The sequence below is a fragment of the Neomonachus schauinslandi genome, chromosome 7, assembly GCF_002201575.2.
Source record: "Neomonachus schauinslandi chromosome 7, ASM220157v2, whole genome shotgun sequence".
Lineage (NCBI taxonomy): Eukaryota > Metazoa > Chordata > Mammalia > Carnivora > Phocidae > Neomonachus > Neomonachus schauinslandi.
This window is the reverse complement of record NC_058409.1, coordinates 12,659,477-12,684,278: the sequence shown is the minus strand read 5'-3', so window position 1 is coordinate 12,684,278 and position 24,802 is coordinate 12,659,477. Positions and strand designations below refer to the sequence as shown.

The following is a 24,802-nucleotide window of genomic DNA, read 5'->3' as shown; positions in this document are numbered from 1 at the left end:
TAAAAAAAAAACAAAGATATAAATGTATTTATGTGTACCTACACAGAGAAAAAGAATGAAAGTTTATCTCTGGGTGGTAGAACTACGGGTCATTTTAAATTTTTTTCCTTTGTGCTTTTCTAAATTTTCCATAATGAACACAGATTATACATACTGCTTTTTGAAAAGGTAAGATAAATAACTTTTTAAACTATTCAGAAAATTAAATACTTCTGCAAAGCTCAGTCTGCACAGATTTGTGGCTAAGAGCCACCGAAAAATCTAAGCTACTTACCTTCAGGCATAATGCTTTGGGTCATCCGTGATCCAGCAGCAGGGGCAATGGTGTTACAGTGAATGTTGCTTTTCTGGCCTTCAATTGCAAGGGTATTTGAAAGGCCCAGAAGACCCAGCTTTGCAGCACTATAATTGGCCTGGCCAAAGTTGCCATAAATTCCTGAAGCTGATGCAGTCATAACAATCCTAAAAGGAGAATCAATGTCTCAAAATCTCTTTTCCATGTTTTGATAACACTGCAACTCTAAGCCTTTTATTTTCTTTTTCTGTCCTATTACACCCGTCAAAAGCAATTCTGTATACTGTCATTAGGTTCCTACAGTCATGATTCATATACACAAAGTAATATTTATAATAAAAGTAATCTCTCAAAATTCAACTACAAGATTTAACTGTTTTGAAAAGAATCCCTGATCAAGACCAAATGAATTCAAGTACAAGAATATATATTCATTATCTACTGAAAAGAGCAATAAATATTTATAAACATAAAATAAAGGGCAACGTACAAGTTATGGTAAGAAACATTAGAAAAATTAGTTCTAATTATTTAGTTCTCATTACTTTGCCCCTCTCTTTCTGGATAATATTAAATGCCTCATATTAAAACAATGCCATCTCTAAAACGTGACCCCCATCTCACCCTATTTAGTAGACCAAGTAAAATAATTTCTAACATTTATTTTCAGAAACTTTGGTAGTTAGGAGAAGCTAGAACTCTCCAAGAGGAACAGGTATCACAAACAATTTCCTGCTGGTAGATGTGTGTGAACCTCAGGTTAACAAGAAGGAGCCGGACAGAGTCCACGGAGCCACCTCCTGGCTCTGCCACGCTCCCGGTCACTCACACAGACACAGCCACATTCCTACAGCTCCCAGTATCTAAAGACCAACTCAGGTCGGACCAGCACTAGCGAGCTGGACACAGCGCTCATCTGTCCTCAGTTGGGCCTTGGACGCGGTATCACTACACTTCGGTTAGAGAATGAAGTACAGCTGAATCCTCACCGTTCGTATACTGCTAGAATATCAGAGAACACCAGGAAATCCGTTCAAACTGAAAAGTAGGAGGTGAAAAGAAATATAAAGTTGCCCAGCTCAGCGAATCCTTGACTAAGTGACACCAATTTAATGAGAGGGTATATGCCAAGAGTACATTAAAAGCCTGCGCTTCTCTGACTAGATCTTCCTCACTATCAAAGCACTTATCTCTCCCTGTACACAAGGACCCATGCACAGCATCCCTGACCCCCCACCCCCGACAGTCACACACAACTCTACCTTCCAAACTTCTGTTTCTTCATATGATCCCAAGCTGCCCGAGTAACTTGGAACGAGCCTCGCAAATGGACTCTGTGGATTATATCTAAAACAATATTTTTATTAGATACTTTGTCAAAAATTAGATAGGCATGTCTCAGAATCAACATAAGCAATGATTTATTTATACAAAGATGTTCAGTTTATACTGAGCATTCAAAATCAACTACTGTCATATTGCTCCAAGAGTAACCATTTTTGCTTCTGTCCCAATTATGTAACCAATCAACAGTTCATACCCATTCTCCCTATAATTTATGATAAAATTACTATAATCCCTGTACACATCTAAATACAATGCCATCTTTAATTTATGCCTACTTTATACAAAAATCCACTAATACAAACATTCAAGAATTTTACACATAAAGCCGGTCCTGGGATCGAGCCCCGCGTCGGGCTCCCTGCTTCTCCCTCTCCCTCTGCTCCTCCCCCCTGCTTGTGCTCTCTCTCTCTTTCCCTCTCTCAAATAAATAAATAAAATCTTTTAAAAAAAGAAAAGAAAGTAAAGGTATGAAGAGCAAACAGAAAATAAAAAGTGATTTGTTATTTAAACTCAATCTTTCCAACGTGGCATTCCTAATGGGATTTTCCCCTACTCATTAGAAGCCTCAAAATTACATCTAGGGGTCCCCCACAATTCTCAGATCTCCAACATTTCCAGGGCCCCAGACTCCTTTCCATATCCTGCTCTTGTTCTTGAAATAAGAATCGCACAAGTAGCTAAGCGCGTGTCAGACTGTTAGAGTTCATATGGCTGGAAAATGCAAACAACTTCTCAAGAAGATAAAGGGGAAAGCGAATTGAAAGACACACAATCTTTTCAGGTAACTTCTGCCAAATGATTTTAAAAGTTTTCATTTATTAATGTTAAAAGAAAATAGGTTACTTCCAACTGTTGTGGTCATTTTCGGCTGTAAAGCTTATTCATCATGTTCGTCATCGACATCAGCAGAAGCAAAAGTAGGCAGAAGCAGGCTTCTCCTTAAATGTACAAATGTCTCAAATAGTAAAAAGGCTAAATGGATAGCTTTGCCCCACAGAGACCTATGTTACAAACAACTTACCCCAGTCTTCGTCACTTATCCTACCAAAAGAATTGTCCCTCAGAATTCTAAAAACAATGATATTACATAGGTTAGAAGGAGGAGTATCCACTTTTAAAACACCCAAAAACTTTGCATGGACATTATCATCCTACTCAAAATGAAAAAAAGAAATACTCACCCGGCATTGTTGACCACAACATCTACAATATAAAAAAAATCCAAGTCACAAACATAAAAACAAGCATATTAATTTGCATGGGCTTACAACTCATATTTCTTTCAAAATTGGGCTTTTTCTCCCCACCATGGAAAAGTAAATAATAATAACAGCAGAAGAGTACTATCAGAACAAAAATTTTATACCTATAGCAAAACAAAACACACAAAAAACCTGATTCCCAAGTATCTCATCATGTCAGAGTTTTCCTCTCAAATTTACATATGTAAATGTCTCCACCTTCACCTTATGCCAAAATTCTACCAGCTTACTGATAGAATCAGCTGTTGCCCAACTCTTAAGGTTCTTAGCATTCAACGGTAACCACAAGCTATCCCTCACTTAACCTCAGAATTCACTCAGACAGTTCAAAGTTTAAAAGATTTTTCTTTGCCACTCAAGAGTCAAAATTCCAGAAAGGAAACTATTAGAGTTAGAAACTGGTGGCCTATCTTAATACATAATTGTATTCTCATTATTATTAAAAAAAAAAAAGGCTCAACCATCATCTTAGGGCTGTTCTCACCCTATAACTTCATGCCTTTGTGGCCTCCATCCCTCTGTCAAATTGCATGTGAACAAGTCCCTTATAAGCTCAACCCAACATAATCAGAAAAACAAATCTGCTAGACGACCAAAAAAAAAGGCGGAGGGAGCACATTCAAATTACAAAAATTAATGTCTTCCAGAATGTAAACATGTTGGGCTTATCTGCAGGAATGTTTCCCTATAGTAATTCAATAACCTTTCACTAAAAATAAAAAAATTTTTTAAAATAACCTTTTACTAGGAACGTGTGGAACTAAACCAGGAAGACTATCTAGAGAGGGATAAACTGAACGACACATCTGAAATCCTTCTTTCTGAAAAATAAAGATTTTTATTACATATAATTCATCTTAATCAATTCACAAGGTATTGAATCTTCATGATCCAAATCATAATTGTCTAAAAGATTCCACAGGGTCCTCTACTGCCAAAATATTTGTTTTATAAACATATTTGGGGTATAATTAAATTTTCATAAATAAAGAGCTCAGAAAATGCTCGTAAGTTTTTTAAAGTTTTTAAGTCCAAAAAAATATAAAACAAACTCAACACATTTTTGCATAAAAAATGCCACCTCGAGCCTTTTGTGGAATAAGGTAGGGTATATAAAATAATTAATTTCTAAAAGAAATCTAAAAACTTGGCTATATAAATAAATAAATATAAATAAAACCTTGGCTATAAAGAAAGAAGGAATTTCTTATAAACAAAAGTAAAATAAAAAAATTTGATTAGGAAGGTAGAAGCTGCTCTGTTAGTACCATAAACACAAAGAAACATCACCTATTCTTCCAAAAGCTTCTAGTGCTGTCCTCACAACCTTCTCTCCTGCTTCCACCGAATCTGGAGGAAAGGAAAATTAGTTACAAAACATCAGTAATATCCCTCAGAAATAACTTCTAAATTCTGTGGATCAGAGCACATGACAAATACTATTCACTCAACAGAATTCATTTCCACAAAAACAAATTTATATTTGCAGGCACATAACAAATCAAAATATAGACGATCTAATGTTACAAAGGAAATGTATCCCCTAAAACAATTCTTTAAAGTACCAAAAAAAAATAAAATAAAAAAATGGAGAGGGGAATAAATAACATTTTGGCAAATACTATCCAAAACAACACTGTCTAAAACAACTTTCTGTGCTATATTACTATAAGAATTCTTCTAAAACAATTTTAAAAGAAGAATCTAATGTTATTCTGTAGCTAAAACGGGTATGTCAAGAACAAGAGCATATTCCTATCCACATCATTAGTAATTTACTGATTTTATCATGCACTGATTAATAAAAATGTTAAACAATATGCTAAAAGTTAAGACTCATGAAATAACCTACATCAAAAGTTTTTAAAAACCTCATGTATTATATAAAATAGACAGCCAAACAGATTTGGCTGACTCAGAGAAAATCTAATCTCATAATCACACTGGAATGCTGAGACATTTGCTCAATGATTATTAATGTGAACAACAGCATTAGTTGAAGGAAAATGCAAGAATAGTATAGCTCTTTCAAATACCATACCATAGTTGGCCACGGCTTTTCCACCTTTACTTCTTATTTCTTCAACAACCTTATCAGCAGCTGCTAAGGAGCCTTTACTCAATCCCTTGATGTCCCCTCCTAAGTCATTCACTGCAATGCAAAAACAAACAAGAACTCATTTCTCAACCTCAAAATACGAACTGGAAATAAAATCCCATTGTGAGTGTATTTCTTTTGTCACCTCTTCAGTTCCTTCTGACCCTATCCCCGTCTTATGAAACATGCCAGGAGATACATATATACTTTCAAACATGGCCCTTTGTTTCTAGAGAGAGAGATACATGAAGCAGCAAAAATATTTAAACGCAGGTTCAGGTCACAAGATTTTTAACTTTGCAATGCTTTTTCTTTTTTGAAAAGACAAAAGAATATGATTCAACCCACTTCCAGCAAAAAGAAGAAAAATATTCATAAAACAAACTGTAGTAGGGTCTACCATGAAAGAAATAAAAATTATTTGTTAAAAGAGATCAGAAACTATATACAGAACTCAAACGTGTTCAGCCACTAATTGATACCATGACTCCATCGTTAGATGTTTAACAACTGACCATACTCACCGCATAACATCTCACTGTGTCCAATTATACAGATACAAAGATTCATCAAGCGTTTACTATTCGCAAGGAAATTGTACTACAGAGGGGCACTAAGACGTAGGAGAATGGTGCTGGTCCTCAAAGACTTTCTCATCTACTGAACGTTAAAGTATGGGTTGGCTAGAGTAATATACAGATTTCAGCAACAAGTACATAAAGACCAACAGAACTAAATAATGGGGACAAATAACAAAGTTAGTGTATGTCACAATTTAAGGTAAAATTTACAAAATAACATGCCAAAACTAATGAGAAGATGCATAGATCAATTCCAAATAACTTGAAAAAAACAATTTAATAAAAACACTTGGGACAAAGAAATAATTTACATTGCAAAATGAGTATTTTGTAATAATATTATTACATAAATCTAGAGGAACAACAGTAAAAAAAAATTACTAGTTAATAAACGCATGGTAATATACCAAAATTTAAAGCCGTTTAATATTATCAAATCGATGGTTGCCACATCTGGGGGAAAAAAAAAACAAGATTTTTTTTTTCTTTTAAAGAATGTTTCTCTCCTCTCTCTCAATCCCTTTTTTTTTTTCTTTTTTTCATTCGGGTGAAGGCTCGATGGGATTGGGTGGTTAAAGATAAGGGAATGAGGCAGGGACAAAGCCAATGCCTAGCCACACCGAAAATCAGCTAAGTCAAATGTGTTTTCATATAACTTTTTTAAGGAAAAAAGTTTTTCAGAAGGTGGACTGGAATATATTTTTCTACCATGTAGTCTTACTGTCTTACTGCAAATAAAAACTGGTATGAAGACACAAAATAATGGAGAGGCTTACATTATCCCTCAAGAGATTAAAAAAAGATTCTCAAGACTAAATTCTCTTAATTGTTCATTTCCATGAAATTACTCAAATGACAGGAAACAACCAGTAAAAAATATCAGGAGTTTAAGACATGCAGCTAACAGTCTTTTAAGAGCCTTTTTAACTAAGTAAGGCAAAGTTCAAAAGCAAATTGGCAAATGGGATGTTTAGAAAGAATTGCTCCATTGGGCAATGGAACACTACCCTCAAGTGGAAATTGTTCAAAGTGCAACCAAACAGGTAAGCCCTGAAGCCTGGGTAAATAATTTACTGAGATCAGTGCCATGCAGTTAAACAGCATCAGAACAGATTTATTCAAGACAAGTCTCTATACTAGAATGTACTCCATGAACACTGGCCCCATTCATCATGCCACTGTCACCAAACTTAAATCACAGGGTTACAACCTGAACTAGAAAAGCACTTCTCAGGTTACACAGTGAAAGCCTGGGATAGCAACAATGTGAAAAGATCTTTTTGCAATTACATGCAAAGAAAAATGTATCCATACTAGGTGACACTGTTACCATTAAATGGATGGCTAAAATTCTAAGGAATAATAATAATAAAGTTTTAAAATACCATTCGTACCTTATACTGGTATATGCATACTCGACGTTTTCAAAGAACCACGGGGTACACTGCAGCCTTTGATCTCGACAGAGCTTTTGGGAACACTGGCAGAACAGCTGTTCCCAGTTTCTCGGCTGAGGAAAGTCGGGAAGGGTTAGGTGACTTGCCCCAGGCTCCAAGGCTGCATGAAATGGCAAAATCCAGACTAGAACCTGGACCTACCACAATGCCACTCCGTTCCTCTAATGTTGGAAGCAAGTTTCTTTTATCCTAAAAACAATTTTTTCCACTAAACAGAAAGGGAACGACACAGAGTTGCCATACTGTTTTCACTGTTTGGCCGAAAGATACAATCACTCTCGTTCATCAAAAAGCCTCTCCAGCGTGGCCATCGTGTTTCTAAATATGTAAGGGGCCACAAAATGCAGTGGTAGTTTAGACAGCAGGGTCTTAAATTAAGCTCCTGTATCTGATTTTCTTTGTCTGAACAACAAGATGGCATCAAAGGCATCCTTACTTAGAGAAAAAAGGGGAAAATTAGAAACTGATCATCCAGAGTTCTGTCCGTGGACCCCTTCTCCTGCTCGTCTATACTCCCCACCCGGGTAATGTGATCCAGCCTCCTGGCTTCAAATACCATTTATAAACTGAGAATATTCAGATTTATATAGTTGTAACCTGTCCCCCAACTACAGGCTTGTATGCCACTGCCTACTGAATACCTCCATCTGAAAGTCTAGCGGGAACATCTCCTCCCTGCCCATCCGGTCCTCCTACGGTCTTTCCCGGTCTCAGGAAATGGTCCCTATCTTCCCCTTCCCTTGCAACCCACATAAGCACATCAGCAAACCCTGCCCTACCTACCTCCAAAATATACCTAGAATTTAACCTCTTCGTACCACCTTCACCCCTATGACCTATTTAAATCGCCACCATCTCTTATGTGGATTATTGCAGTATCTTGACAGGACTCTCTGCTTCCTCTTCGTTCTCTCCCTCCTTTAATGGAAAAAGCCTAAGAATGTACAAAAAGAGTTAATAGTATAAAAGCCCCAATGACCTCATCATCCTCCGCTTGCACGCTTGCTCTCCCGCAATCAGTCTCTACACAGAAATCAGAACCATCCATTTAAAGCTTAAATCAGGTCATGCTGTCCCTCTGTTTCCATTCACCAATGGCTTCCCATCTCAATCAGGGTAAAAGCCCGTCCTGACTCAGAGCTAAAGGATCTGACACAATCTGGCTTTCTGTGACCTCTGTTCTCATCTCCGAGTTTTGCTCCCCTCGATGACCTTGCTCCCGCTGCAATGGCCCTCTTGCTGACCTTGAACACAAGTTAGTCTTCTCCCGCCTCAAGACTGAGGCACCAGCTGGGCCCCAGGTCTTCTCCTGGCACAATCCTTCCCTGCCCCCAGGTCCCTCCTCAGAGTTCTCTTCCAGGCCATTCACTCTTTTTCTCCACAGCACTCTTCATTATCTGATACAGTTTTATATATGTATTGACTGTCTGTTTCCCCAATGCCCCCCTAACTAGAATGGTAATCTCTATGAAAACAGGGACCCCACTCCATCCCCTCAGCTCCCAGAACAGGGCTTGCTACATGACAAGCACCCAATAAATAACTGTTGGATGAATAAAGGAGTCCATATGATGTTGTCTATTAACTGTATAAAATATTTTTAGTTTTCCTTTTTCTTTTTTAAGATTTTATTTATTTATTTGACAGAGAGAGAGATCACAAGTAGGCAGAGTGGCAAGCAGAGGGAGAGGGAGAAGCAGACTCCCTGCTGACCCTGGGATCATGACCTGAGCTGAAGGCAGACACTTAACTGACTCAGCCACCCAGGCGCCCTTATTTTTAGTTTTTCTATCATTTAAAAATGATAAACAGTCCAGAGCTATTCTAAAGCTATTTTTAAAGGCTGCCCCCATAACCTGGGATCGTGATAGTCACAAGAAGCACCTGGGGAAGCCGTGGGCATTGTACATATAGCTCATTTATTATAAGCTGAAATCCACACGTGCCTTCTTGAGATCTTTCTCCATGTGTCATATAACTTATTCATTTAATCAGCATGTATGTCTTTTTTCCCCTTTATGTATTTATTTATGTATTTATTTGTTTAATTTAAATTCTAGTTAGTTGGCATACAGTTCAATATTGGTTTCAGGAGTAAAGTTCAGCACAACACCCAGCGCTCATCACAAGTGCCCTCCTTAATGCCCATCCCCCATCTAGCCCATCCCCTACCCACCTCCCTCCATCAACCCTCACATTGTTCTTTGTTGTTAAGAGTCTCTCATGACTGGGGCGCCCGGGTGGCTCAGTCGTTAAGCGTCTGCCTTCCGCTCAGGTCATGATCCCAGGGTCCTGGGATCGAGCCCCGCATCGGGCTCCCTGCTCCGCAGGAAGCCTGCTTCTCCCTCTCCCACTCCCCCTGCTTGTGTTCCTTCTCTCACTGTGTCTCTCTCTGTCAAATAAATAAATAAAATAGTAAAAAAAAAAGTCTCTCATAATTTATTTCCCTCCCTCTTTTTCCCTCTCCCGTAAGTTCGTCCGTTGTGTTTCTTAAATTCCACATGAATGAAATCATCTGTTATTTGTCTTCCTCTGATTGACTCATTTCCCTTACCACAGCATGCTCTAGCTCCATCCACAACACTGCAAATGGCAAGATTTCATTCTTTTTGATGGCTGAGTAGTATTCCTGTGTGTGTGTGTGTGTGTGTGTGTGTCTTCTTTATCCATTCATCACTCGATGGGCATCTGGGCTGTTTCCAGATCTGGGCATCTGGGCTATTGTTGATAATGCTACTATAAACATCAGGGTGCATGCACTCCTTCGAATGTGTATTTTTGTATTCTTTGGGTAAATACCTACTAGTGCAATTGCTAGACCATAGGGTAGCTCTATTTTGAGCTTGCTGAGGACCTGCCATACTCTTCTCCAGAGTGGCCACACCAGTCTCAGCATGTATGTCTTGACTGATCACTAAGCAAAGCACCAAGCTTACACTTGAGAGAATACATTAGTGCCTAAGGCAGGCTCTTTTCTTTAAGAATCTACAAAAGATCCTTAAAGAAATCTGAATCACAGACCCATACCTCTGAAACAAATAATACATGATATGTTAAAAAAAAAAAAAAGGAGAAGAAGATAGCAGGAAGGAAAGAATGAAGGGAGGAAATCAGAGGGGGAGATGAACCATGAGAGACTATGGACTCTGAGAAACCAACTGAGGGTTCTAGAGGGGAGGGGGTGGGAGGATGGGTTAGCCTGGTGGTGGGTATTGAGGAGGGCACATTCTGCATGGAGCACTGGGTGTTATGCACAAACAATGAATCATGGAACACTTCATCTAAAACTAATGATGTAATGTATGGGAATTAACATAACAAAAAAAATTTAAAAAAAAGAAGATAGCAGGAGGGGAAGAATGAAGGGGGGGAAATCAGAGGGGTAGACGAACCATGAGAGACGATGGACTCTGAAAAACAAACTGCGGGTTCTAGAGGGGAGGAGGGTGGGGGGATGGGTTAGCCTGGTGATGGTATTAAAGAGGGCACGTTCTGCATGGGGCACTGGGTGTTATACGCAAACAATGAATCATGGAACACTGCATCAAAAACTAATGATGTAATGTATGGTGATTAACATAAAATAAAAATTTTAAAAAAGAATCTACAAAAGAAACACGTCTTATGTAAGGAGGCTAGACTGCCCTTGAGTGGGCAAGACTCAGGCTCACTTTGACGCATCCAGGTCGTGAGCACAGCACCTAGCGCATGGCAGGCGGTCCCTATCATCGGCTCGGTTCTCTTGCCTTTACAAAGGCCTTGTTTTTGATGTCACTTAATCCCCACCATAATGCTCGAAGCTCGAGAAGGTGGCTACTAACAGTGAGAGATGCCAGGACTGGAAGCACGACCTGACTTCGAAGGCAGGGCAGTGTTCCCACCATGGTTCCCCTTTCAGCTGTGAGGATCACACAGGGGCTGAAAAGACAGGCGCTGGCATCAGGCCTCGGGAACCTAAGAGTCATCTTTACCAACACTGGGCCACAGCAGCACGGGAAAGAAATCATGCCCATCTAAAAGGATCAGGATTTCAACTACCCAAAGGTGCTGCTTCTCCACTTCAAGAATTGAAAAGGTTCTGCCATTCTAACGGTCAAAAGAGAGGTTCTTCTTGCTGGACCACTTGAGTCATCTTTGTGTTCATGCCCTCAAGAGAACACTCAAGACTCAGAGTCCTGCCTATGACACAACTACTGAGAAAAGCCCAAAACAATTCCATTGCCAACATTCACTTCAGGCATGTGTAAACATTTCCTGTAAGATGTAGTTTATACAACGCTGAACATCCCTGTTGTAACTATCAGCCAAAGGCTGAGCACTTCTTACACCAGACTGAGATCTCCCATAATTCTTTATATCACGGAATATAAAACATAGCAATCATATTAACATAAGTTAGAGAATATCTTTTGTGATGCTTGGCCCAGGAACTTCCTCTGGCCAACGAAATGGGAAGGGCAGGGGCATGCTATCACAGAAGAGATTTAGGAGGCATCAAGTGGATCCACTGGTATTCTCCCTCCATCCCAAGAACAGCAAGGTCCCAGACAGAAGCTGCTCCTTTAGCTGGGATCCTGAAATTAGGAAGACACTGAGAGCAGAGACACAGTTTACTGGAGGCTAAAAGGCCACAAAAGCATGCAATAATTCTTTACTATTGTCAGCCATTGAGATTTGTTTGTTAACCCAGCATAACCCAGCATAAGGTGACTTATATGAGAAACAAGCTACTCTATCCTTTTGGTCTTACTTCTTATGGAACTCTGAGCTAGCCATAAAATTAGGAGGAATCACTCTTTCATAGACAAGATACTCTGATGTCATACCCTCCCAGGTTTATTTATTCCCCTACTTTTTCTTACTCATGTAAAAAAATACGCAGGGCAGAACAAAAACTAACAAAGGAGTAACAGTAGTGTGTGCGATGCAAACTGGAAGCAGGATCTGAAAAGCTAAACTAGGGGGTAGCAGTGGCCAGGGAAGAACACAAATTGCGGTTGGTCTAGAAAGTTCACAGGTAGGTCGCAGAAAAAAAGCAGTAGAAAAAAATCAGCCAAAAGCTAAGCCGTTTCACATAGATCAACTTTTCCCCTTAACCAAACAAAATCTGGCTCTTCAGCCAAGTATGACAAATGATTTTCCAAGATACAAACTTTCTGTCCTGCTGGACTTCACCAGCGCTTGCTGCAATGACAAAATAAACAGACACACTGGACCTCTTTATCTTTTTGTTAGAACTCAAAAACTCCTGTTCTGAATTTAATAAATTCAGCAGTAAGAGATCAATACAGGAAAACTGATCCACACGAACACACGTTCCTGTAAAAGTCTTTACAAAATAAGTTTATAAACTAAGATTATATCTTAATCCCACAAAAAATAGGAATTTATTTGACTAATCTCAAAGACACACCTGTCCCCTCTCCCACTCCCCTCCAGGAAGAGTGTATGTCAAACAACAAAAAAAGATCCAATGAACAAAGTACCTTCTTTGCAAAGGAAATATTCTAAATCCTTTAGGAGCTACAGAAGATAAAATGGGAGTCCTTACATGTACAGAATTGAGCAGAAAAAATGTAGACAAATCAAAAGTTATAAGGTAAAAATATTAAGTAACGGATAGAAAAAAAACAAAAACAGTACCAACATGGGTCTGTGGACCCTGACAATGAAGTATCTTACAAAAATCTGGCAAACAGGGCCTGAACTATACACCCTCTGGCTAAATACCACAATGTCAAAATTTGTGCTTGCCACAAGAAGCAGATTGGATTAATAGACGGTGGATATGTCTTTAAACAAGGAACATCCAAAGATTCTGTGTCCCTTCCATAAAGATAAGCTACATATCTACCCTGAGGGAGAAGAGTATAATTAAATGTCCTGCTTGAGTGTTCTTTGTCTAGAAAACCGGGGTGTATAACCTTTTGGTTATGCATGTCTCCATAAACAAATTGGGGGAAATTTGTCTCTCTCTATCCCTTAATAAGAGGTAGAAAAACTGTCATTAGGAAGTCCTTGTGGGCCAACAATTTTATCCCAACAGATTATTAATTTATAATCTATAAACTAAGATTATATCTTAATCCCACAAAAAATAGGAATTTATTCAACCAATTTCAAAGACACATCTGTCCCCTCCCCCACCCCCCTCCAAGAAGAGTCTATGTCAAACAACAAAAAAGATCCAATGAACAAAGTACCTTCTTTGCACAGGAAATATTATAGTTCCTGTGCAATAAATAGAATATTGCACAGGAATAATTAGAGACTAATAAATATTAGGCCCTATCATCTGTCCTACCTACCTACCCTGCACTGAGCACTCATTCAATTATTGCCCACAAAGGCTTGGTGGCAGACAAATCCACTCCTGCATGCACCACATCATACCAGGCCAAAACATTTAAATTACTAAAACCTCCCACCTTCTGATCCTTCAATACAGCATTTTCCAACCGATGATCCATAATAAAATTCATGCAACTGTCCCTTCAACAAAAACTTTTAACAATTTGTCGGAAAAAGCTCCCATACAAAAAATTTTGATTAAAGAGGTTTAAAAAGAAAAAAATAAAAATACTCTGGATTCCCTGACTCCAAACTTCTAGTCCTCAAAATGCACTTCTTATTCTCATCGATATATTTATACTTAAAGGGATTCATCTTGAACCAGCCTTCTGTCTCAAAAAATTACAGCTCACAGTTTTCCAAATTCAAGAATTTCCTTTTATACAATGAATGCCTGACCATCTTTATCAATTCTGTTCGGCTGCAAATTCTGTGAAACTAGTCTACTCTAAAAAAGTAAGTTAGAGAGTCAGCCTCAAGGAGGAAAATTTTTGCTGGCAGAAGAAATAATTAGTGATGAAATTTGACCTTGACAAACTATTTGACATAAAGACAAAGGTGACTGACTTGTGACGACAGTACTTTCCATACAAGCTACTCATTAAAAAGAAAAATGTATTGGGGCGTCTGGGTGGCTCAGTCGTTAAACGTCTGCCTTCGGCTCAGGTCATGATCCCGGGGTTCTGGGATCAAGCCCCGCATCGGGCTCCCTGCTTGGCGGGAAGCCTGGTTCTCCCTCTCGAACTCTCTCTGCTTGTGTTCCTGCTCTCACTATCTCTCTCAAATAAATAAATAAAATAAATAAAAATCTTAAAAAAAAGAGAGAAGAAAAGAAAAATGTATCAACTTACCAACAACGGATGCACCTCTTTCTGCAAAAGCCAGGGCATAGGCTCGGCCCAGTCCTAATAAAAAACAAAAGCATCAAGAAAGTTGAGCAAATGTTAGCACTTTGGGGGTTCCATTCAAATCAACCCCTATTTTAAAGTAACTGGCGAGCAATTAACTGTATTACAGTGACAGAGCCTTCCCTGGTACTCTCCCCATCTAACTCACCCTCTTCTACTTACAGAGGTCAGAAAGCTTAAAACTGTATTTTCCACCTATTCTGCCTATCATTTCCTACCCCCCTACCTAGCTGCTAGGAAGCTCCAAGGGAACTGGGTTCCACCATTATAGGCATTTGCACATCCGGAAGGTGGAAATGAGGCAGAAGTTAGCTTATGGTGACTTCAGGCTGTTGCCATTGGTTAAGAAGCTGCTTTCCTTAAGTCAATCAGAGAAAGACATGTATCATATGACCTCACTGGTATGAGGAATTCTTAATCACAGGAAACAAACTGAGGGTTGCTGGAGTGGGGGGTGGGGTGGGAGGGATGGGGTGGCTGGGTGATAAACATTGGGGAGGGTATGTGCTATGGTGAGTGCTGTGAATTGTGTAAGACTGATGAATCATAGACCTGTACCTCTGAAACAAATAATACATTATATGTTTAAAAAAAAAAAAAAAGAAGAAGATAGTAGGAAGGGAAAAATGAAGGGGGGCAAATCGGAGGGGGAGACGAACCATGAGAGACTATGGACTCTGAGAAACAAACTGAGGGTTCTAGAGGGGAGGGGGGTGGGGGATGGGTTAGCCCTGGTGATGGGTATTAAAGAGGGCACGTACTGAATGGAGCACTGGGTGTTATATGCAAACAATGAATCATGGAACACTACATCAAAAACTAATGATGTAATGTATGGTGATTAACATAATAAAATAAAATTAAAAAAAATAAAGAAGCTGCTTTCTTGAAGCTTCCTGGGTATTAAGAAACAGAGTGTGTAGTGCCAACTTCTTGATTGAGCTTCCTCTTGATCTAGCTCCAGCTAGCAGCTTCCACTCTCTAGACCCTTGGTATCCAGGGGCTGTTTGGGCTGCAGCAGTTCCAACAGCTGCCTCCGAGGGAGGAGCTCCCCTACTGAACCAGTTCCGACTATTCCAGAAGTCACTGCAAGACGAAGTGGAAAGACCCAACTGCCTGTGGTGGTTAATTTATTTTTTAATTTTTAATTTTATTTTTTTAAGTAGGCTCCATGCCCAACATGGGGCTTGAGCTCACGACCCTGAGATTATGAGTCACGTGCTCTACCAACTGAGCCAGCCAGGCACCCCCCAAATACATGTACTAAATCCTTTCCTGCTTCAAATATCTACTGATTTCTATATCCTGTACTGAACCTTGCCTACACAGTTACCAAATACAAAAAATATTTAGTTCTGACTCAAAGGTACAAGGTGCAAATTTGTTATCCAAAATACATACATATACTTATATAGGTTTTAGAAGCATAGAATATCTCAGGAAGAATATATAAGAAACTAGCAATTAAGAGGCTACCTCTGGGGAACAGAACTGTGTGACTAGCAACCAAGAGTGGAAGGCTTACTTTTATATTATTTATTTATTTATTTATTTATTTTTAAGATTTTATTTATTTATTTTATAGAGACAGAGACAGCGAGAGCAGGAACACAAGCAGTGGGATTGGGAGAGGGAGAAGCAGGCCTCCCCTCGAGGAGGGAGCCCGATGTGGGACTCGATCCCAGGACCCTGGGATCATGACCTGAGCTGAAGGCAGACGCTTAGCGACTGAGCCACCGAGGCGCCCTTTATATTATTTAAATCGCTTTAACATGTATACATTTTTCTAATTTAAATTACCTGATAAATTTAATTAGTAGTTTAAATTTAATTTAAATTGATAAAGAAGCATACAAATAACAAACTGAGATCGCTAAAGTATCAGACTCTTCTAAAAAGAACCCGAAATATAAAATTATCCAAAACTGAAAGATACCACCAAATAATTTATTTTAGAATAAAGAAGACTCTGAGAAACAAACTGAGGGTTCTAGAGGGGAGGGGGGTGGGGGATGGGTCTTTAGCCGACGCCTTGGTGGCTGTCTGTTAAGTGTCTGCCTTCGGCTCGGGTCATGATCCCAGGGTCCCGTGATGGAGCCCCGCATCGGGCTCCCTGCTCAGCGGGGAGTCTGCTTCTCCCTCTGCCTCTGCCTCTCCCCTTGCTTGTGCTCTCTCTCTCTCTCTTTGACAAATAAATTAAAAAAAAAAAAAAGTCTTTAGCCAATACAAATAACTCAAGTCTTCTCATATCTTATCAGATCAAGGCTGAAGCACGTGTTCTAAACATTGTGTTTTTAAGGAAATCACTCTTATGACCAGAAATCCCAGAATGCAAAATTAATGGTAACACAGTAGAAAATCATCAGATGAAAGGAATGGGGTGGGTCTCTGGTAGAGAGAGTGACCTAATTTAATCAGAGAATTGTCTCAACTTAAAATCAAGTTATATAGTTCTCTCAAAAGATAATGTCAAGTGATGTTCCTTTATCATCAAGGCCCATATAAACTATACATAAATCTGCAAATAAAGTAAAGTAATAAAGTAAGCTTTAGTAAAAAGTGACAGTCTCCTTTCTTTTCCCTCCAACACCACTAATTCATTAGCAGATTAGGAAGGGTCCTTGCATGTTTTAATATTGTGTTTAAATAAACATTATTTAAATACTTTATGTCCATTAGTCCGCCTCCCTAATTAAACTAGAAGGTCCTTCATGGGTGAGATTGAATATGTCACTCTTTTGCCTTTCCCACAACACCCAGCACAGCTTTAGAGTCAAATGCACAAAAAGTTAAATCCAACAGCCTCCATTTTGTCATAATCTCTTAATTCTCCCACACCTTTTTTTTTTTAAAGATTTTATTTTATTTATTTATTCATGAGAGACAGAGAGAGAGAGAGAAAGAGAGGCAGAGGAAGAAGCAGGCTCCCCGCTGAGCAGGGAGCCCGATGCGGGACTCGATCCCAGGACCCTGGGATCATGACCTGAGCCGGAGGCAGATGCTTAACCATCTGAGCCAACTAGGCGCCCTCTCCCACACCTTCTTAATTCTCCTAATTCTCACCCACACCTAAATCCATTGCCAATCACCCTTCCTCCTCCATTTCTCTCTCTTTTTTTTATTTGACCTTAATTTCTTTAGCACTGTCAAATCTCAATTGATTCTTAACTCAGACTGCTCATTCAGTGTTAGGTGGTTTACACTCTAAAGTTAACAACAAAGCCCCTGAAAATAGCTTCCTAGACTATTTCCCTTTCCAGCTTTACCAACTGAAGGAATTCAAATAACTTCAACATCTCCCCTGTGACTTCAGAATCTCCAGCTACTCACACACTCTCACTAGCTCCAGATCCAATATCTGCTGTCTCAGAACCATCTGAAATCCAAAATGGCTGGACTTCCTTCCTTCTTCCATGGCCCAAATCCTCCACTCTCAAGTTACATCCCCCACAACCACTTTAGTCAATCAATAAATGGCTATTATACCCTGTTATTCCCCTGTAATACCACCAATCACAGCAAAATACTCCAGTCGAAGTACAGTGCTTGGCTTGATAAGCAGAGAATTGTCTGGACAATTCTATAATTCTCCTTCCAGGTCTCCCATTAAACTTATCTATATTTCAAGCTAAACAACAGCATCTAAATAGGGCAGATAGATTTCTGTTTTTTTAAAAGATTTTATTTATTGATTTGAGAGACAGAGCACAAGCAGGGGGAGCGGCAGGCAGAGGGAGAGGGAGAAGCAGGCTCCCCCGCTGAGCAGGGAGTCCGACGCGGGACTCGATCCCAGGACCCTGGGATCATAACCTGAGCCAAAAGCAGACCTTAACCGACGGAGCCACCCAGGCGCCCTGATATATTTCTCTTTATCTGTAGAATAGGAGTGGGTTGGAGTCAGACTAATTCTCAGACACAGGCCCAGCAGGCATTCACGGACACCCTCCTGGGACGTTCATCACTGCCTCAGTTCTATGGGTATGAATCTCTAAATGAGAAACCCAAGACCTCAAGGACAACAGTCTCCCTTATAGGACTGCAACTTGATCTCTGTCTCCCTTCCTCAGTGATGACCTAGGACAGTCTCAACTTCACTACAAAATTATATTTCTCCCTCAGATCGACAAGAGCTAGCGACCGTACCATAATCCAGGCAAAGGAAAGTCTGCAGGACTCTATAAACAGGAGGTCCTAAGTCCATAATTGTCTACTCACAACTCATTAATGATTCATAAAATCAATTTAGTACATTGCAATGTGCATTTACTTAATGAAACAGAAAATTTTAGAGTGCACTTCATTTACTATGTATCATGTCATGAATGGTGTATGGGTGTCCTGGGTCATGGTGCAAAATGTATTTCATACTGTGAATCACTTACTGTTTAAACAGGCTTAAAACACCGAGTGCATCACTTAATTATTTCCATCAAAAGTAAAGTGTAAACAAAATGTTTTCCAGGGGCACCTGGATGGCTCAGTTGGTTACGCAACCAACTCTTGATCTCAGCTCAGGTCTCAGTTTCAGGGTCATCAGTTCAAGCTCCGCATTGGGCTCCATGCTGGGCATGGAGCCTACTTTAAAAAACAAAACAAAAAAAGTTTTCCAAAAACATATGATCATTTTAGGATGAATATAGCTATGAGTATAAAATTCTTGGCCACCAATTAATACTAAAAGCACCTTCTGAAAGGTGGCATTAGAATCCATTCTATCAATGCAGATGTAGCTACAAATGGATTAACAGAATTCGACTGTTGTGACTTTTAATACACAATTTAAATTAATTACACTTTAGGTCTATTCTAGATATAAGGTACCACCAGTGGGAATCAAAGGCAAGGAAGGTCAAGATCCCAACACTTGGGGGTTAGAGAGATCACCTGCTGGTGGGAAATAGCGAAAAATCGCACTGTAGAGCCATCACCATGGGTATGAGCGGTTTTCATTTTTTTTTCTCCTTCAAGAATAGGGTTATTTCACGTAACAAATCTCCATTTTGTTTCTCCTGAAACCTAGAAGATCTGGCGCACTTCAGAAATATGTCTGTTCCCCAGTTCCTACTGTCCCTACCCCACCCTAGCACCTGCCTGACTCCCGTAGGCATTTTGAATTTGCAACTCGCACCAAGACTCCGGTCAGTCCAGTACAGTGCTTGGCTTGATAAGCATACAAACTCCAAGGAGAAGACTCTTATCAGATCCCCTCTCTAAAGAAGAACCTCTCGAGAACTTAAAACCATCCGAAAGAGGAAGAGAAACGCTGCACGGCCGACTTTTCAAAGGCAAGGGGCTGACATCCCTACTCCTCTGGGGGTGATTCCCGCCGCGTAGGGGCCTCTGAGGTCTAGTCTACTTGACAGAGGCCTAAGACAGGCAAGAAGAGAGGCGATCGAGCATCAGTGAGAACTTTTATCGAGTCCCGCCAACCACAGCCCGGCCCGGCCTCTCTCTTGCAGGACCCGGGGCCTCGGGGAGCTGCACGGGACTATGTGACTCAACGCTGGCCAGGCCCCCCTCTCCCTCCTCGGCAGAGTCGGCTCCTCGAACACTGCCGTTACCCGTCCTCCCACCCTGCCCACCGGACCCCTGGCTGGTTCTCCAAGCCGCCTCTCCTCGCCGCCCCACGCTGCCCGCAGCCCCGCCGCTGGGGCTGCAGCTGCGGCTGCGCGCGTATCCCGGGACGAAAAGGGGGGCTCCGGGCGCAAGAGCTAGGCCGGCGTCCGCCCTGCGGCCTTCGCGTGCTCACCTCCCCCCGCGCCGGTGACCAGGACCACCCGCCCGTCGAAACGCAGGGGCGAGGCCATGAGTCCAACCTGCTGCGACAGACACACACACAAGCCGAACAGCTGCAGCTCGCACTGCGAGACACGGAGGAAAGAGTGAGTGGAGGTGAGGGGATGGGAGTGACCTGCGAGTTTCAGGGAAGGAAAAGGACACCGCAGTCTTCCAAGTGCGCCTGCGCAGGAATCCCTTGGAACTCTGGGAAATGTAGTCCAGGGTGCTTCCAGGGGCTAGGAGAGCCTCCTCAAGAGGTTTGACTTCAAAGGGCCACTTTCGCTGTTAGAAGTAATGGGATCCTCTAGGACCTGTGTGGTAAATGGCTGACAAGGCACCAAGCGTACATCCATTCTCCCATCATTTTGTCATTCATTCAACAAGTGTTTTCTGGACTTAGACGCTAGCCTAGAGAAATAGGAGGCAGCCCCTATCCTCAAATAGCTTTCAGACATAAACCCTAAAGGGAAAAAGGCACCCTTTACCAATGGGTAAAGATGTCTTAGAATGTAATCCATGAATCTCGTGCATGAAAATCATCCAAGAACTGTCAAAAACAGAGAGTCCTGAACCCTCACCCTGACCTCCCAAAGTAGAATCTTTGGGGCCAAAAGAAAAAAAAAAAAAAAGCTTTTAACAAGTGCTTCTAAATGATCTTTGCTTCTGAATATTGAGAAAGGTCGTATGTTGTAATTCATTCATTTAACATTTATTAAGCATCTATGGGTAGTAGGCACAAGTTTCCAGATGAATAAGTTCCTCCAGAGCTATTCAAAGTTATTAAAGGTAAACCTTTCATAACAGTGCATCATGATTAAACCATGATAAATCTGCACAGGTCGCTAATAGTGATGTGGAGAAAAAAGGGAAAAGAAATGTAGAAAAATTAAATCTCCGGGGCGCCTGGGTGGCTCAGTCGTTAAGCTTCTGGGATCGAGTCCCGCATCCGGCTCCCTGCTCAGCGGGAAGCCTGCTTCTCCCTCTCCCGCTCCCCCTGCTTGTGCTCCTGCTCTCGCTGTGTCTCTCTCTGTCAAATAAATAAATAAAATTTTTTAAAAAATATTAAATCTCCTTACAACTTGCAGCCCATTGACAAATACTGGAGGCAGGCAGAATGACCTTGCTCAAGAAACTCAACTGCCTTAGTGTTAGTACTTGGCTAGAGGCAATTGCACTGCGGGGTATTTACCCAAAGGATACAAAAATACACATTGGAAGGAGTATATATGCACCCTGATGTTTATAGCAGCATTATCAACAATAGCCAAACTATGGAAGCCCAAATGCCCATCTACTGTTAAATGGATAAAGAAGGTGTGTGATACACACACACACACACACACACACACACACACACAATGGAATAGGACTAAGCCATCAAAAAGAATGAAATCTTGCCATTTGCAACAATGTGAATGGAGCTAGAGTGTATTATGCTAAGTGAAATAAGTCAGAGAAAGACAAATACGGTTCAATTTCACTCGTGAAATATAACAAAATGGATGAACATTTGCGAGGGGGAGAGAGAGAGAGAGGGAAACAAATCATGAGAGACTCTTAACAATAGAGAACAAACTGAGGGTAGATGGTGGGAGGTGGGTGGGGGATGGGCCAGATGGGAGATGGGTATTAAGGAGGGCACTTGTTAGGAAGAGCACTGAGTGTTGTGTGTAAATGATGAGCCACTGAACTCTACTCCTGAAACCAATATTAAACTGTATGTCAACTAACTAGAATTTAAATTTAAAAAATAAAAATATAAATACAAAAATAAAAATACTTGGCTAGAGGCAAAAAGCAACCTTAGCTTGACATTAGCCCAACCTCCAGAATCCTGTAAGTCTTCTTTAACATATAAAAATCCCTTTGGAAACTTCCTTTATCTATACCCCCACCCCCAAAATATATGTTAGCAATCATCCTTCCAACATCCTGCCCACTCATATACATCTGAAGGGTCTTACGAACCTTATCTAAACAACAGCTAGCCCCCTCAAGGTCCTGAAAGCCTTGCTTCCAAATTCCTCAGAGACTTACACTATCCCTAACCCCCACTAACTAAAAGGTATATAATCAGTCACTCCTCACAATCCCAGTGCAGCTCTTTCTGTCCATGGGTCCTGTCCCCATTGTAGAGGCCACTTTTGGGCCAACGGGCTTGAGCAATGGAATGCAGAAAGGGCCATAGCAACCACCTGGCTGAATACAGACAGGCCCCTCAGGAGACCCATCTCAAAATACCCATAGGCGCTAACTAACCAATGGGCTACTTACAACTAGACACGGTTCCCAAAAAAGGGAAGATTTCATATGTTGCCATACCTTCTCACCTTCCCCCCCTTTTTTTTAAATTTTATTATATTATGTTAATCACCATACATTACATCATTAGTTTTTGATGTAGTGTTCCATGATTCACTGTTTGCATATAACACCCAGTGCTCCATTCAATACATGCCCTCTTTAATACCCATCACCAGGCTAACCCATCCCCACACCTACCTCCCCTCTAGACCCTCAGTTTGTTTCTCAGAGTCCGTAGTCTCTCATGGTTCGTCTCCCCCTCCACTTTCCCTCCCTTCATTTTTCCCTTCCTACTATCTTCTTTTTTTTTTAACATATAATGTATTATTTGTTTCAGAGGTACAGGTCTGTGATTCATCAGTCTTACACAATTCACAGCGCTCACCATAGCACATACCCTCCCCAATGTCCATCACCCAGCCCCCCCATCTCTCCCACCCCCCACCACTTCAACAACCCTCAGTTTGTTTCCTGAAATTAAGAATTCCTCATAGCAGGGTGCCTGGGTGGCTCAGTCATTGAGCATCTGCCTTCGGCTCAGGTCATGATCCCAGGGTCCTGGGATCAAGTCCCACATCGGGCTTCCTGCTCAGCGGGAAGCCTGCTTCTCCCTCTCCCACTCCCCCTGCTTGTGTTCCTTCTCTCACTTTGTCTCTCTCTGTCAAATAAATAAAATAAATTTAAAAAAAAGAATTCCTCATATCAGTGAGGTCATATGATACATGTGACCTCTGATTGACTTATTTCACTCAGCATAATACCCTCCAGCTCCATCCACGTCATTGCAAATGGCAAGATCTCATTCCTTTTGATGGCTGCATAATATTCCATTGTATATATATACCACATCTTCTTTATCCATTCATCTGTCGATGGACATCTTGGCTCTTTCCATAGTTTGGCTATTGTGGACACCCCGATGTTTATAGCAGCAATGTCCACAATCTTCCCCCTCTAAAAACAGCCCCCTCCCACTACCTCCTTGGAGACAGCAGCTCCTTGAAGTGTGTTCAATAAACTTCTATTGCCTTGTTCTGCCTCAGGTGAATACTTTCACGGCTGCACCACTGACCTCCACCAGATGGTCGCCCCACATTTGGGGGGCCCCATCCAACCAAGAGACACCCCACTTTGGCACCACACTGGTGCTTTAATAAAACCACATTTTTGCACTGAAACATCTCAAGAAATCTTTCATGAGAGTTCACTCCCAGACCCCACACCCAAAACATCACATCAATAGTGCCAAAATAAAGGGTCCCTAACCCTGCTGGGGACAAAGGAAAATGTCCAAAGGAGATGACACACAGAGCACCTTAAGAAGCAAGCTCTGCAAATAAAGAACATTACAGGCAATGCAAACACAAGCTAGATGGGGCTGAGGGGTGGGGGTTAGGGGCAGTGGTAAAGCCGCAGAAATAACCAGCCAGTCAGATCATGTTTAGATGTTTGAATTGAGTGCTTCAAATGGTTTTAAGCAAGATTACTCCAGGCTACACATTAACATCGCGGAAAGTTCACTCTGCCCTATTATTGTGGATCAATCAGAAGTAAACAAGGCGAGCAAAAACCTACTGGGAAAAATTAGTCCTGGAGGTGGAGCTCACTTGAGTCCCCCACAGGCACTGCTGCCACCCCACCTTCTGCTCTCCCCAGAGGCTCCTCTGCGCTGTCCTCCGACCTGACCAACCGCAAACTTCTTTGCTCATTGGTCACCAGGAAGGCCTGGCCTCTGTCCGCAGGCATTCTGAGTGAAAGTGAGCCTGGGGCTCAACCGAATGGGAATCCTCCGTTCAAGAGTGAGCCTATGTGACAACTCAGCAAATACTGGTCTCCACGTCCCTGCTCCCTACCCGCGAAGGATGGAATTAGGACAACTGAGCACAGCCCAAACACCTTAAACCCCAGCCCACAAGGGGGCCTAAAGAGAGGTGCATTGGCCCCTTCACCAAGCTTCCCGTGGCTTCAGGGCCCAGATCCCAATGGCTGAACATCTGTTTCTATCTTGTGTTGGGATCTTTCTCGTTTAATCCAATAACCCTGTTCTTCTGTTTAAAAAAAAAGCGGGGGGGGGGGGGCGCCTGGGTGGCTCAGTTGGTTAAGCGACTGCCTTCGGCTCAGGTCATGATCCTGGAGTCCCTGGATCGAGTCCCGCTTTGGGCTTCCTGCTCGGCAGGGAGTCTGCTTCTCCCTCTGGCCCTCCCCTCTTTCATGTGCTCTCTCTCATTCTCTCTCTCTCAAATAAATAAATAAACTCTTTAAAAAAAAAAAAAGAAGAAGAAGAAGTACAAGGCAAAAAAAAGGCTAGGTTCGTGGTTCCTACTCTTAGAAATGCAAGTGCAAAATCAACCCAGTTGTAATGGAGGATGAAGTGCTTTCAACTTACAGCTTGCAACAGGAGCGAGAAGGAAAGGTTTCTCA

The 24,802-nt window shown here is 41.3% G+C and overlaps 1 protein-coding gene and 1 non-coding gene across 6 annotated transcripts in view; both read right to left on the bottom strand.

Annotated features, from left to right (window-relative positions):
• Positions 1-20,209, bottom strand: part of HSD17B4 (hydroxysteroid 17-beta dehydrogenase 4) — an 87,798-nt gene extending 67,589 nt beyond the window's left edge. The window contains exons 1-8 of one of the 5 annotated variants that reach the window (XM_044916649.1): positions 20,116-20,209; positions 14,243-14,296; positions 4,946-5,056; positions 4,195-4,254; positions 2,824-2,845; positions 2,664-2,710; positions 1,558-1,642; positions 275-462 (exon numbers count right to left, since the gene is read on the bottom strand). In XM_044916649.1, coding sequence (XP_044772584.1) covers positions 275-462; positions 1,558-1,580 — 211 coding nt within the window. In that variant the 5' untranslated portion in view covers positions 1,581-1,642; positions 2,664-2,710; positions 2,824-2,845; ... (2 more) ...; positions 14,243-14,296; positions 20,116-20,209. Of the gene's footprint in view, positions 1-274; positions 463-1,284; positions 1,334-1,557; positions 1,766-2,485; positions 2,575-2,663; positions 2,711-2,823; positions 2,846-4,194; positions 4,255-4,945; positions 5,057-14,242; positions 14,297-20,048 lie in introns of those variants that run through there. The other 4 variants (XM_021701757.1, XM_021701758.2, XM_021701759.1 and 1 more) reach the window with 4 other exon arrangements.
• On the bottom strand, positions 15,472-15,544 carry TRNAM-CAU. Its single transcript has one exon. It is a non-coding gene; the product is annotated as a tRNA-Met (tRNA).
• Positions 20,210-24,802: the final 4,593 nt, after the last annotated feature.